Here is a 15080-nt window from a genome sequence, read left to right as displayed (position 1 = left end):
GAAGCCGTGGCACTGTCCTTTCCACTGGTTGAAGGGACACAGGCTAATGCCAGTACTCCCTGGAAGTAAACTCCTACCAGTGGTGCCCATACTGCAGCCTTTAGTATGTTGTTACAAACTCTGCCTTTTCCATCTTGAGCATATTCATAGCTCTTTAATAACAAGTGTGTCTTTAAACAGCTCTGTAGAAATGGACAAAGGAGGTAGATTTTCAATAAAAGTTAATGGACCTATATTATGGCAGAATACAGAAGCTGTGCAAGCTGTAATTCCACGATATAGTTATATATTACACCGTATGGAAGAAGAAAAAAAAGGAAAAAAAAAAGAAAAAAAAAGGGGGGGAAAGTTAAAAATAATAACTAAAAAAAAGAAATAAAGAAAAATAAAAAGGAAGGGGGGGTTTCTGCATTCTGGATAACATCTCTATTTAGGGCAATCTAAAATGCTGTAGAGTCTGGAAGCTGTGCTGCCTGACTCTCTTCTCTGTTATTCCTATTTTTGTGATGCAATTTGCTGCCAGACAAGCCTGCCCTGGGCATCCAGCCGGTCTGGGAGTGGACAGTCTGTGCTGGAGTGCTGCTGGATGCTAAGGAGCAGCATTAGCTCTCACCTTCCCTGCTGCTTCTTGGCATGCAGCCTGTTCCCATGACATTATCTGAAGCTGGTTGTGGAGATTTATGGTTTATTTTTTTAGCAATATTTTCAAGCTGTTATCTTCCAACTTGTAGCTACAGGCCTTTATACTCTCAGTCTAGCAAAGGCTCAGCTCTGTAAATCCACTTGTTAAGATTTCCCTCATGTGTGCACACTAAACACATTGTTAACCTTGACAAGCAGTTAAACACTTAACCAGCACTGCAAAATTTCAGTTCATTTTCAAGTGTTGCAAGCCTTCATTTCTCCTGTCTGTCCTGAAAGCCTGGAATGGTAAGGCAATAAAGAAAGGAGTAAAATAGCTAAAGCCAGGAACTTAACTGGTTTATACCTAGGTAGCTCCACTAAGTCAGTGGGGCAATAGAGTATACACTGAAAATCTGGTTTTATGTATAACAAAATCTCAGTACTCGCTGGTTTTCATAAGTCTACCTGTATTTTATTTCTCTTTTGTTGTTTTGCTCAGTGTGTTTATTTAAAAGAATGCTGAGAGCTTATTAGTCAATATTGATTTGAATGTGCTTCAATTGGCATAGCTGCCTTGAATAGATGAGAATATCTCAGACTAAGACTCATGTCAGTGAGTGTTACATCTTCACAATGGATTGAAAATCCAGGCTCTGATTCTGTATTGCACTATTATGTTCTATCATGAGGGTAACTCAAATGATAGGATTAGAGATGCAGAAGAATCATCTGAAAATGTTCTGAGCCAGGCTTCCCTTTGCTGGGTGTGGTACACAAAATGTAACATGCATTTCACATCCTAGTCATAGGCAAATTCTGTAGCCTGAGGTTTTGGATCTGGAAGAGGAAAAGGGAAAATGTTGCTGTAGTGGTTACTGCACAAGTGAAACACCAAACAGAGCATATGAGGATCAAAAATGAGCAGGAAGAACACAAACTTAAACACTCTGCGTACAAAGACTAATTACATAAAATAAAAGCTGGAAAAAATAAAAGAACCAAACGAAGCAGTACAGGAAATTTCTAAAAATGTTGCTGTTGACACTAAAGAAAGAATATTTTGCCTGCAGCTGCAACACAGCTGTCACATCCAAACAAATTAAAACCCTCTGAGGACCAAAAACCACAATAAACTGTAACATTATTTAAGTGAAGCAGTATCTTTTATCTGCATCCCAAGCCAAATACTTATTTAAGGTGCAAAAAAGTATCCTGGGAGCACCCAGTGGCACAAAAGACCCTTCTAGGTCCAGGAAAGCTTAAGTACTGATTTTGTGGATGTTAAAATACATCTCCTTGCTGTCTTGCTGCCACTGTAAGAATTACGTGGTTTTCCATCTCCATTCCGAAAGTCCTGATGGGATATTCTGAGGCTGCTGATTTTGGTGACCTAAGCAATCAGATGTACACTTTTAAACTGAGTGCTGCAGTACTGCCTGGCTTGTCTGCTGCGTGGCCCTTCAGGCAGTACTGTACAAAAAGAGCAGCTGGGCTCTGCATGCTGCTAGAGGTTTGCTCCCAGGAGTGCCCCAGCCTCCCAATCCCATCCCAGTCGCACTTGGTTACCGAGAAAGTTTTTGCATTCATTATAAGGTGCTTATCCTGATTTACAAAGCCATTAAAGGGCAGGGCCCGCGTTACCTTTCTGAGTTAGTGACTCTTTCCTCTGCTGGTCACAGGCTGAGGTCAGCTGAGGCAGGTCCCTGTGCGTGCTCAGTGGGAGCTGCCCCACTTTGGGTGGTCGCTCTTTCAGCCATTGTGAGCGCGGCCCCGAGCTCCTGGCGGCACCGGCGCTGTCACCTTCCCTGCGGTCAGGATCCACAGGCAGGACACGGCCGGGCTCAGCAGCCCTGGGCTGGATGCTCATCATTGTCATTTCTAAGGAATCCCTGCTAACACTGTTTTTTCAATCATTTCCCTTTAGTGTTTTGAGATGTGTCTGCGAGACAGGCACTAAAAGGAATGTTTGCTCTTTTTCCCCCTCTGCCATTCCATTTTTATTTTCTGTTTGCAAATGCAATTCCCCCCCGTGGTACAGCAGGAAAGCATGCATAATGTAACTATGTGAGCACAGCTGAACTTTTCCCTACTCTAAAGAAAACATTTATTATGGACCAAAGCACAGAATAGCTTTACAGAGTACTTCTTTGGTTAAATACATAAAATAAACCAGCTGCTGCTGTAAGGAAGCATAAAATATTTATCAGATTAAGTATGGATCGTGCAACCTTATGTTGACTGTTTAGCCTTAAATGCCTACTAAATCAATGCAACAGATCTGAATTCACAGAAGAAGTCATCCTTCTAATGCCATTACTATTAATCATTACTTTAAGTTCTGTAAATCTGTTTGATGTTGTCCATAATACATATGATTTTGTGAGCTGAAATTTCACCTTTATTGTTAATCAATAGATGTTTTTGCTGACTGGATGAAAAACAGAGAAAGGAAACATATTAGGGAAGAAAAAAAAAGAATTAAAAAAATTTGAATATGTCTGCTCGAAAAACTGTAAAGCAGGGTTTTTTTCAGTGATGCAAGAAATTCCATAAAATGTGAACTATTATACAAAGGTTGCTCATTATTAAAGGTATGCCACAAAATGTCATGGCAATAGAGTGTTGTCATGGGATAAATATATCTCACTTTGAAATACTCTCCATAAATTCCACAGGCACCACAACTTCCATTTAGCTGCAGAGGGCTGGCAGGAATGTTTTGTTTTAAAATTAATCATCCACTATTCTTCCTTCCTGTCACTAGACTTAAGCACTGCAATATGAGGGAGAAAATCTTGGAAATGTTTTTTTATTCACCCAGTGCCCAAGTCTGGAGGCAGAAAGGGATATTCACAAACCTGATTTGGGGAATATCATAATTTTGAGAAATTCAGTGAAAGCTCTCACTTAGCTGCAGTACCCAAAAAAGTAAGCTGCTCTAACTCAAACAGAACTGATCATCAGGTATTTCAAGTGGTTAGCATTTGACCTGCAAAAATCTGCAAAAATATCACAAACAAGGGCCCCAGCATTATTAATTCCATGTATTTCAATTTAGGAAGGATGTCAGTGCACAATAAGTCACCAGAGAAGTTAGCAATGATTCAATTGAGTTTAAAACTGTGTGTGGAGCTGACTGCACACTCCTAAAGAAAATAACAATGATGTACAACCTTATGCTGGGATCAGCTTGAAAAAGAGGGCAGAGATGGGGAGGGTCAGCAGTCATTTATTCACTATTAGTTATTGTGTGTTCTTTTAGCCCCTTGGCTTTTTGTACCCCCTGCTTCCTGAGCCTGTGTGTTCAGGATTTGTCTGATGCCTCAGCTGGCATCTTCTCTGACAAACCTGCCGGAGGATTTGTTGGCTGTTTTTGTAGGGCATGAAGCAGAGTCAGATTCTGCCCTGTCTCTACACCCACAAGGATTAAATCACTCTCCAGTGCCTGCCCCTGCCCACAGCAATCTCAAGGGGAGTACATAACTCTGAAACATCATGCAAGTCCACTCAAGGTCAAAAAAACCCAAAAAGCACATCTGTGAGCATTCACAAAGATTAATTTCTAACAAGGCAGCAGGTTGTGTGCTCAGCAGTTGAGCATTGCCATGAAGTCGTGCTGGGAGAGGAACATGATGACAAGTTGGGGTGAAGTGGTGTGGAATCAAATTGGATTTATCTACATCGTTAATTGCTGCCCATAAGTAAAAATTAGCTTTTCCTTTTTTAACAGTACCAGTGCCTGGCTGAAAACTTTATGAGCAATTGCTTCTGGCTTTTTTTATGGGAGCTCCAGCAGCTCACATTTTGGAAGCTGTTACTTAATATGATGTCACTGGCTCTGCAGGTGAGTAAAACACCCAAATAGCTTTTCTTTTGAAATGTTCTTGCAGCAGCTGTTTCAACATATGAATCATAACTTCTCTGCCTTGACAACTGCAGCCATTTGAATAGCTTCACTGAACAAAAGCATGACACACACAAATCCAGAATGAAACACAAATGTTTCCATGACATACCTGTTTCCACAAACTCATACGAGTGATTATGTAGAATTTTTAAGGCATTTTTTGTAGTTAATGCACTACTCAGATATCCAACCATCACACCACATACAACTACAGCAGTTGTTAGAGAAAGCTGATTTAGTAGAATCTGACCCTATTTTAAAGGCAGAGAAATAGATCAAGGAAGCACAAAGCTGTATGGGATAAAAGTGTCAGAACCAAACTACATTTCAGAATTTCCTCCATCCTCATCTAGCACATCTTCTTTAGATCATGTTACTTTATTACTCAAGCTGACAATTGCTGTGCAAATGAAGCTTTGAGAAAATAACTTGAGGGCATTCTACATGTAAAGTAGCTGCATAAACTTATTTTCTTGTTTCAGTTAAATGACCACATTTCTGCCTATGCCCCAAACTACATCTGCCTTATTGAAGTCCTCATTGCCCTTTGGGGCTACATTTATATAACATGAAAGCAAAATGAGGACCAGATCTTTTAAAGCTTAGCTGCTCAGTTTTATTATTTAGGTTGGAAAAACCCTCTAAGGTCATTGGGTCCAACCATTACTCCAGCATTGCCAAGGCCACCATTAAACCATGTCCCTCAGTGCTGCATCTACACGTCTTCTAAATACCTCCAGTGACTCCAACACTTCCCTGGGCATACTGTTTCACTGCTTGACAATCCTCCCATTTAAGTAATTTTCCTAATATCCTCTAAAACTCCTCTGGTGCAACTTGAGGCCACTTCCTCTTGTCCTATTACTTGTTTCTTGTGAGAAGAGACAGATGTGCAGGTCACTGTGACCTCCTTTCAGGTAGTTGTAGAGAGCGATAAGGTTATGCATTCCCTCCACTGCTTCTCATCAGACTTGCATGCCAGACCCTTCACCAGCTTTGTTGCCCTTCTCTGCACTCATTCCAGCAGCTCAGTGTCCTTCTTGTTCAGTGAGGGACCCAAAACTGAGCACAGGATTTGAGGTGTGGCCTCACCACTGCCAAGCATAGGAGGAGGATTGCTTCCCTACTCCTGCTGACCACTCTGTTTCTGGTACAAGCCAGGAAAATTATTAATGGCATTTAAGAAAGTGTGGCAGGATAGAAAAATTACTACAGGTTCTCCTTGCTTCTTAATGCAACCTCTGATGATACAGGATGTTCAGAGGATGTTCAGTGAAAATTATAAAGGGACCTTTTAGAATTCTGCAATTTTGCCAGTTTCATTCTAATAATTTGGTAGAATTCCACTAATAGAGAATAATTTATCAGAACTTAATGACTACTTTAAAATGTAAGTGATACAACGTAGTGTAGAACAAGGAATTACACATCGATAGCAAGTATATATCCTTCTAAACAATCCAAAGCACAAAATACCTTTTGTCATTATGAACATCTGTTGAATGTGATGGCATTGGTCAACAGGACAGCTTTTCCCAAGGAAACTTTTGTCCTCTATTGCAGCTTCTCAGTAACTGCTTAAGGACTTTCCTTCTGTCTTACCACTCCCCTTGTTTTCCTAGCAGCACCCAGTTTTGGAGCCAGATTCTCAAGAGGCTTTAGGCACCTAATTCTCTGTGGAGCAAAGAGTGGTTAGAAGCCTAAATGCAAGGTGTACCTGGGTCAGGGTCTCTGCCTCTGCCTGAGTAGCCCCTTTCAAGGTCATTGAAGCTACTGGCTGCCCCTGAGCTCCAGATGAACCATCTCCACTGGGAGCCTGAGCATCTTACACAGGGGTGTTATCCAGGAAGGAGAAGAGGCCACATGCTCCAGATAGAAGCTGAACCTGGGCCCAAGATTATGCCCTGTCTTGGGCAAGCTTTACCCTTCAGCTGGAACCTGCCTTTCTGTACATCCCGTGAAGGCTGAAAGTGCAGGATAAAAGCTAAGCAGAGACAAATGGCGTTGCAGAGGTGGAAGGTACAGAGCTTGTATTCCAGCCAGCCCTTAACAGAGCAACTGCTGCAGTTTTATGAGCCAAATAACCCCAGTGGGAAGCAAAAGCCCCATCCCCTCAGTCTTTCCTGGGAGCTGAGCTTCAAGGAGCCCAAAGGAAGAAAAGCACAAGCAACTGGCAAGCCCTGCTCATGTTGTCTACACCAGTTTGGCTCAGCACAAACTAGTCCCAAACCAACTTACAGTGCAATGGGGGGTTGTCCCTTGCTGCTTTTCTTTCAATCAACTTGCAAAATAATTTCTCTGGGATGATCACACAGAGCAAATGAAAAACTCAATCCTGAATCCTCCACTGCTGTGAGACATCCCTGTTTCAAGGAGCAAAGTCTCCTGTTTAAATGCAGAATGGAGAATGGAGGGCTTCATAAAACGTGTAAGTCTTGAATAGCATACTTTCCACATATCAGATTTAATAATTATTATTTATTTTAAATTAACAAGCTCTGGAGGAAAAAAAAACCCAAAACAACAACAACAACAACAACAAAAACCCACAAAAAAAAAAAAAAAACCCAAAAAAACCAAAAAAAAACCCCCCAAAAAAACCACCCACAAAGCAAAACACAAAGTTGGCTACAAAAGAAAGTTTATTTTGTTTGTTGAAGTTCTTAATAGGTTAAAGTCGATGTATTTAGTCATTTAAAAAAAAAAAGAAATAAAGGAGCTGGTGCAGGTTTTTCAGATGTATCAAGAAATGTGCACAGCAAATGTCATTGTTCTACAAGGAAGGAGAGACAAATGCAACATACAGAAATACATAGAAACCAGTTTTCCTGTAAGGTATATTCCATGTCTTCCACAGTCTTGCCCTAATTAGAAAGTGTATTACAATGAGTATCAGCTGCAAAGCAAAAAGACAAATAAGGGGTTATATTAATTTTCAAAGTCTAAAGCTGGTTTGTAGTTGAGAGGGAAAGATAAAAGATACTATTTTCAGATAATGAAGGAAAAGGGTTTAAAGTTATGGGAAAATTCATTACTGGGAGAAAATGAAGTAAAGAATTCTTTGGTTTTTACATAAAAGTTGAAATTTTGCCGGTTTTTAAAAAAAAAAATTGGAATTTTGCCTGTTTAAAAATAAATTTCAAAATTCACATTAAATTCTGTGAGATCAGGTTTTCATTTCAGTCACTTCAGAGTATTGCATTTAATGCCCCTGCAGATACAGTGTGGAGAGGTCCTCCTTAAAGCCGGGACTACACCAATTAGAGCCAGAAGGACTCTGTGTTGATAATATTTTCTTTTCCTTTGTTTTTTTTTTTTTTTTTCCTTTCTCTCCTCCTCTATGAAACTGTAGGGACGACAAACTGGTGTAGGAAAATACTTGATTTCTGCATCTCACATACATCGATTTGGTCAATCTGCTTTGCAATCCTCCACTGAGCACAGTAAATGAACCCATTCAAGTAGGAAGGGGGGGAAAAAAAGGAATTATAGAAAAAGCCGCTATTTTCTGAGGTGGTCGGAGGTGTTTTTGCGGCGGGGGCTGGTAGGGCCGCGTTACCCTGAGCCGGCCGGGCCGCCTCTCGGGCAGCAAACCGCGCGGTGGCTCTGAGGCTCCGGTTCGCGGGGAGCAGCCCGGTCCATGCTGCGGGGTTGTCTCCGCCGGTGTCCGCCACAGGAGCGCCACGGCCACCGCGCCCGCGCTTCGTCAGCTCCAGCGCTGCGGGGACACGGCCGGCTCCGGGCTCCTCACTCCCCTAGCCCGTCTCTCATGAGCCGCAGCCACAGGAGGCCGTCGGCGGATGAGCGGAAAAGCGTGCGGCGTGCAGTGTGAAAACAAGCAAAGTTAAAAAAAAAAAAAAATGAAGCCCCTTGGAAAGGTGAAAATTCATTCAAATGGGCCAGGGCCTGGGGGAAGCGAAGTGTTTCTGTGGATTTATCTGGAGGGCACACGCAGCCATCCCCTAAGGGCCCACGGAGGCCAACAAGGTCTCATCCCGTGGGCCCCCAGAGACGGGCCCACGTCGCGGGGCGGATCCTGCCACAGGACCCCAGCGCACCTGCGGGCGGAGCACACCGTGGGCCCTGCCCGTACTTCTTACAGCCCCGGAGAAACGATTGCCCCTTCTCTTCCCGTGGATACCGCCGGGGCGGCTCTCGGTGGGACGCCGAAGCGGCCGGTACAGAGAGGTGAGGGCAAACCCACCTCTCGGTCCGAGGATGCCTCCCCACGGGAACGGCAGCTCCAGGGTCCCGTGGGCAGACACGCGGGAGTCTGGCGGGAGAGAGTGAAATGTGAACCGGCAAACCCCGAAATGAGGCCGGGCGGCCAGAGCTGAAAAGCGTCCAAGTCTGTCTCAAGCAAACCAAGAGATGAAACATTTCGGGTTATTACGTTCTGCCTTTGAAGCAAACCATTCCCCGCAGATAACAATGCGTAGGTATATTTAGACAGCTCGGCTCGTCCAAGGGGAATGTGTCTTGCGCTATTTGAGAAAAAACTCTAAGAGTAAGTGCAAATATTTGACGCTGAAGAGCTCTTAAGGCTTGAAGAGTACCATTTACTTATTTCTACACATCAGTGTGGGCTTAGGATGTTAAATAGATTAAAAGGCTAAGAGAGGTCACTGAAGTAGACTCTCTTTCTCTCATCCTGACTTTTTTTCCTTGCAAAGTTTTTGCACTTTCTTTCGAGTGTCCTTGGCAAACTCCTCTTAAGAGCCACCTCGGATACTGTATAAGTTTGTGGCGCTCTGAACCCCGGCCCCCTCCCCTGCTCTGGTCGAGCCTCCCGAAGCTCCTCTCCTGCGCAGGCATTCAGCAAATATTTGCCTGTGGGGTCAAGATATTAATAAGCGCTTTTCGGTCGCCTTTTATAGCCGAGGCGCTCGGGAGCGCGGGGCAGCGGCGGCGCTGGGGCCGGGCCTGGGCAGGTGAGCGCGGCCGTACCTGGCAGCGGGGGGGCCGTGCCCCTGTCCCCCCGCCGGGCCTGGGCTGCCCCGGCGGTGACACGGGCACTCGGGGCCCAAGGGGACACAGGGGCGACCGCGGGAGTAGCCGCTCCGCCGAGGACGGACACGTCGTTTCAATTTAATCTCATTTAAAAAGACGTAACTAATAAATTTGTATGGACGGGGCTGCCGGAGACGTAAAGCAGAGTCGATAGTGGTTCAATCCCATTGAACCCTATTGAAAACCATGACAACAAGGAACAAGCTCCGATTTATCCCGGAGAGTTAAAGCACATTGTGGGAAGGCGTCAATCACCTATTATTCCAGATCTGAACAAATGCAAAATCTTGACTGGAACAAATGCTTCCAACAGGTCCGGGACATAGGGCTACATTTCCCTTTTGTTCACGGCCTAGCAGTTGGCATGTATTTGTGCTCCCCTCGCTCCGACCACCCAGGACGGCTGGGAGGCTGTGCTCGGAGCTGGGAGATAACTACTGTCACCAGGCACGCTTGATAGGTGGCTGCAGTAATCACGGCCTGGGAATCGTTTATATGGAGCCTGTCCAGTCCCGAAGAAATATGCGGGAAGGTGGCCAAATGAAGCCTTGTGCCCCGTTCATCTCGCCCACAAATCTCGCCGATATAAATCTCACCTCTCCCTCGCCGCTATTGCTCATTGACATTTTCCCCGGGAATCCTAACTGCTCCCAGAGGCGACACCCAGATCAGGGCGGGGAGGGGCGGTCGCGGCCGGGGGCACGCGGGCAGCAGGTCTGGGGGACGAGAGAGGGGCTGGATAGATATAATCTATACACAATAGCTTATAGATTCCTGTTTGGACAGGGAAACAAGAACCGACAAAGCGGCCGGAGAGAAGAGTATCTCCGCGTGTGTCTGAGTTTCCCTTTGCAGGCCCGCAGGGCACCGCCGCAGGGGTTCGCGACGTTCCCCCGTCGGGGATGCGCTGTGAGAGCCTCGGCCCGCGTTCAAAGGAAAGCTGATCTGCTGGGGAGAGCCTGGGTGCCTCCTTCTCTGCAGGCTTTGCTCCATCCAGCCGGACTGGCCTCCCGCTGCTCTCCGCGGCGTGCGCCGGTGCCTCCCGCGAAGGCGGCGGGGAGCGGTGGGGAAGGGCAGCGTGTCCCGCCTCCGCCCTCTGCGCGACCCGCGGGAAACATCGCCCCCATCGGTCACTTGTACCGCCGCCCTGCCGCCGGGGACCGAGCCCTGTCACTGCGGGCCTGCGTTTGAACGGCACGCTGGGCTGCTTCTTTCTGTGCCGTGTTTACTTATGAGTCCTCGGCGGCCATCGAGGCTGGGCAAAACCCGGCCACAGATTCGCGAGCGGACAGGGCCGCCCGGTGAAAGAAGGAGGGGAGGTGAAGCTGAGAGAAGGTGCTTGTCCTGCGGAGCGTCCCCGAACCGCGCCCAGACAGTGTCAGCACCCTCCTCCCGGGGGGCGCCGGTCCTCGGCTTCCTTTGCTGCCTCTTTCGGCAGATGAAGCGGCGGTCGGCAGGGACGGCGCGGATAAATAGACGCGCCGTGTTTGATCTTTTCTCCCCCTCCCCAGCTGGAGTCGTTTCATCACTCACACACCCCGCCCGATGAGATATTCCCTGGGTTAGTGATTTTAAAAAAAAAATCACCCCTACCCCCCTCCTGACTCTTCCTCATGGACCGAGTATGCCAAGCTCCCGCTATCATCTTTCTCGAGAAAAAGGTGCACCTTCCATCTACCATGCCCAGGAGACGCAAAAAAACCCCATCCCAGAGATCCCATTCCTTAACGCACACACCCGCCAGCCTTCCCCGCCGAGAGCCCAGTCGAGGTGTGAAAAATGCCCCGTTGAGGGTAAGAAACCTGCCAACAACAAGAAGAGAATTTGAGGTAGCACTGCAAACAGTCCGGCAAATAAAACAAATAACGACATAAATTCCATCCAGATTTAAAGAAAGAGGCAAGAGAGGGGGGGAAATAAAGAGGGAGAAGTGGGGAGGGGGCTCTCGGCATGCTCTGCGGATGTCCTGGGAGGATTCACTTTGTCTGCGGATAGAAGGGACGCTGGTGGCTTCGGTGGCGGATGGAGGGGGGTGGTTGTTGGTCATCCACATGCCACCCAAGATGTTATTCACTGCTAACAATTACCATTATCTGTCCCCACTTTTGGCTAATCAGACAGAATATGTAATGATGACGCCTGTTTCCTGCTGTCTTTGGGAGGTAACGGGTTATTCTCTCATGGGGGTGGCGGAGGGGGGGGGTTACACCTACTCCCATTAGGGCTTTAGCACTTGACTAATTCAGGTACTTAGCATCCTATAGACAGGGACGGTTTGAAAGCAGGCAGTGTTTGCAGTGGGGAGGACTGTTTATATAAACAGGACACCTCTGTAAACGACACTAATATTTGAGGTTAGGTGGCGATGGAAAGGAAGGTCCTCTCGAGCCGAGAGATTCCCCACTAACTGGACGCAATCCTTTCCTCGCAGCTTTTAAGGAAGGGGATTCGGCTTGGGGTGATATTTTTTTGGGGGTGTGTGCACAACCTACCATGGCCACATCTGGGAGGATCAGTTTTACAGTGAGGAGCATTTTGGATTTACCAGAGCAGGATGCTAATAGCATAAAGCAAGCCTCTGACCATCGCCACTCAGCGGAGAACTACACCGGCTCGCCGTATCGAGGGTGGATAGAAACAGACAGAAATCACTATCCCTGTGAGTATAAAACGGACAGGAATTCGCCACCTCCGCACAATTATCTTTTATTTGTTTCCCCCCAATTCCTTTGACGAAGATGCGAAGCAGCGAATTGACAGTGTACATAGCCTACAGGATCGAGGGAGTCCAGGATGGGAATTTTATAAAATATTACTGAATTGCAACAACGAATCAGCAGAAATGTCCCGGGCACGATCTTAAGACAGAAAAGATGGTTTGGGTTTTGTTGTGGGCTATTTTGGGAGGCTTTTTGGGGGCTTTTTGGTAGATCAGTGCATATTCCCAGCTATGGCAGAAACCAAAATCTCAGCCTGCGTCCACCACTCTCTGTGCGCTTATCGTTTAAGCCTACTTCCCGGATTAGTTTTTTACCCCCGTTCCACTGTTGCAAGAAATCCTGTCTTTTTGTGCTGAAGGGTTTGGGGCCACCCCACGCTCCGCAGAGGAAAGCTGAGCACCCTCGTGCCTCGCTTCCCCGAGCTGCCGCCTCGATCCACGCACCTGCCAGCGCGGCGGGCGGGCTCCGGCTCGCAAACCCAGCTGTGCAGCATATGGGTCGCACCTCGCACGCATAAATTGTGCCACAGATACACGGTGTTTATTGTATACCTGTGTATACAGGGTGCGCAGTGGGATATGGTCCTTTGAATGGGTGCGGGAACTCCCCCGGGATAGGTTAAATATTAAGGTTATCGAGCGGCGAGCGAAAAGCAGTTATGAAAGGAGCGGGGAGCCCCATATTCCGTTTCAGTACCCAGGGAACACGAGGGCTGCAGCCCGCAATCCCCGGGCTGTGCGCGGCGAAGCGGCCGCGCCCCTGCTGGGATTGCCGGCGGGGAAAAGCGGGTCCCAGCCCGGACGAGAGCCCGCTCCGTGCCGTGGGCTCGGTTTAATGTGTTCGTGGGGTTAGCTCACATTTCTCCTTGACTGTTGGGATTAATCCGGCCCGGTAGACAGACGGGGCTCTCCCCGCGAGAGGCATTTCAACTCTCGGCGGCCTCCTCGATGCCTGCCGCGCTCCCTGGCCCGGACTGCTCCCTCTCTCTAACCCACTCGCTGTCCCCAGCTTCCGACGAGAGCGGCCCGGAGATGAGCTTGCCCGACTCCACCCAAAGGTCGCTCCCCGCCCGCGGCTCGGAGGCCGAGGAGAAGAAGAAGAAGCGGCGGGTGCTCTTCTCCAAGGCGCAGACGCTGGAGCTGGAGCGGCGGTTCCGGCAGCAGCGATACCTTTCGGCGCCGGAGCGGGAGCAGCTGGCCCGGCTGCTCAGCCTCACCCCCACACAGGTGAAGATCTGGTTCCAGAACCACCGCTACAAGATGAAGCGGGCGCGAAGCGAGGGCCCCGGCAGCCCGCAGCCGCGCCCGCCCGCCCTGCTGCGCCGGGTGGTGGTGCCGGTGCTGGTGCGGGACGGGGAGCCCTGCCGCGGCTGCCCCGCCAGCCCACCGGCTCCCGCGGCGCGCCCCAAGCTGGGCTGCGCCCTGGCGGGATGCAGCGCCCAGGCCGCCCTCGCCCTGCAGGGCTACCGAGCCTGCCCGCCCGCCGCCGCCCTCGGCGTCTTCCCCGCGTACCAGCACTTAGCGCACCCGGCCGTGGTCTCCTGGGGATGGTGACAGCGGCACTCAGCCCTCTGGGGCCGGACTCATCCCACGGGCGCGGGGCCGCCCGCCCCAGCCCCGGGCTGTAGCGCGGCGAAGGCGCCGCGGAAGGCGCCGGGGCACGGCGCGGCCGCGCTCGGGCGGGCCGGGCGGCGGAGCGCGGCTCTGGGGCGGCGGCAGCCGGGACGAAGCTGGCCGGGGCCACGCTCCCCTACACCGGCCTCACCCGAGGGCGAGGATGCCGCGTGAGGCGCGAATTTTGTAAAACCTCCGCTCCTCCTCCTCCTCCTGTTCGAGAGATTTCTTGTTAAAAATTAATGATCATCCTAGCGACCTAGTGTGTTTTAAAATAGCTGACTCTTCCAGTGACTAATAAAATGATTTTTGGCAAATAAATTTTTCCCGGCGGAGAAGTGTAGTTTTGACGATTGGGGACTGTTTCGTAGGATTGCCTCCTGTGCTATAAAATCTTAAATACTTGTCTCAATATCTCCAGTCGAATTTGACTTTCGAGTTCTTTTATTTTATCCATATGAGCCGGTAAATGGCAAATAAATTTTGCTGCAAGCATCTCACTGTAAACGCGGTCGTAATTCCTATGGGAAGCATGAGCCCAGAGTCTCCCGCTCCGGCGAGCGGGCTCCCACGACTTTGTGTTTTAAGCGGCGATGTCTTCCATATAGGCACTATGGCAGGATCCAGAATTAAGTCAATCTTTCCGTTAGCTTGAAACCGTTCCAAATTTCGACTGGGGAAGGATAGCCAAGAAAATTATGTTTTGAAACTATTTGATAAACTATTGATTTTATTGCTTTGGGGTGAAAATAATAATATATATTATCTGCCAACCGCCAATGGGGAAAAACCCTATAAATCTCCCTACAAAGCTAAATCCAGGTCCCTGAAATATGGACTAGACCGGCTGCTTCCATCCCTCCGATGGCACCTGCGGACCACGAACGCTGAGGGAATATTTGGGGCAAAGACCCCACGGGGACTGATGCAGACAACGCGGCCGCCGAGGAAAAGGTGTCAACGGAAAGGGACCCGCAGAAGATATTTAAGTGGGGATTTTATTACACATTTTTTTGATTTATTCCCTGGAAGGGGATCATTTTGGACGCGGTATGCCCCTGGGATGTGGTGTGCTGCCTACACATGCCGGGGAGCGCACGGAGAGCGAAGCTGGGAGGTGCTGCCGTCGCGGATGAGGAGGCGACCAAAAGCACGCACCAGTTTCCGTGGGTGGTTTCGGCCGCCTCCCGAGCCGGAACGGCCCCG

General features: G+C 48.5%; 1 protein-coding gene across 1 annotated transcript; it reads left to right on the top strand.

The window, feature by feature from the left end:
- Positions 1-12034: 12034 nt before the first annotated feature.
- NKX2-8 (NK2 homeobox 8) lies at positions 12035-13814 on the top strand. The gene is made up of 2 exons (XM_054635873.2): positions 12035-12200; positions 13270-13814. Exons 1-2 carry the CDS (start codon positions 12035-12037, stop codon positions 13812-13814), a joined length of 711 nt encoding a protein of 236 aa, XP_054491848.1.
- The last annotated feature ends 1266 nt before the right edge of the window (positions 13815-15080 follow it).

Source organism: Agelaius phoeniceus, chromosome 6 (genome assembly GCF_051311805.1).
Source record: "Agelaius phoeniceus isolate bAgePho1 chromosome 6, bAgePho1.hap1, whole genome shotgun sequence".
Taxonomy (NCBI): Eukaryota; Metazoa; Chordata; class Aves; order Passeriformes; family Icteridae; genus Agelaius; species Agelaius phoeniceus.
The sequence above is the reverse complement of the archived record's forward strand: the minus strand, read 5'-3'. Positions and strand labels throughout refer to the sequence as shown.

Coding starts and splice junctions, on each gene's coding strand:
- NKX2-8 (XM_054635873.2), top strand. CDS start 12,035: ATGGCCACATCTGGGAGGATCAGTTTTACAGTGAGGAGCATTTTGGAT. Junction 12,201..13,269: donor AGACAGAAATCACTATCCCT/GTGAGTATAAAA, acceptor CGCTGTCCCCAG/CTTCCGACGAGAGCGGCCCG.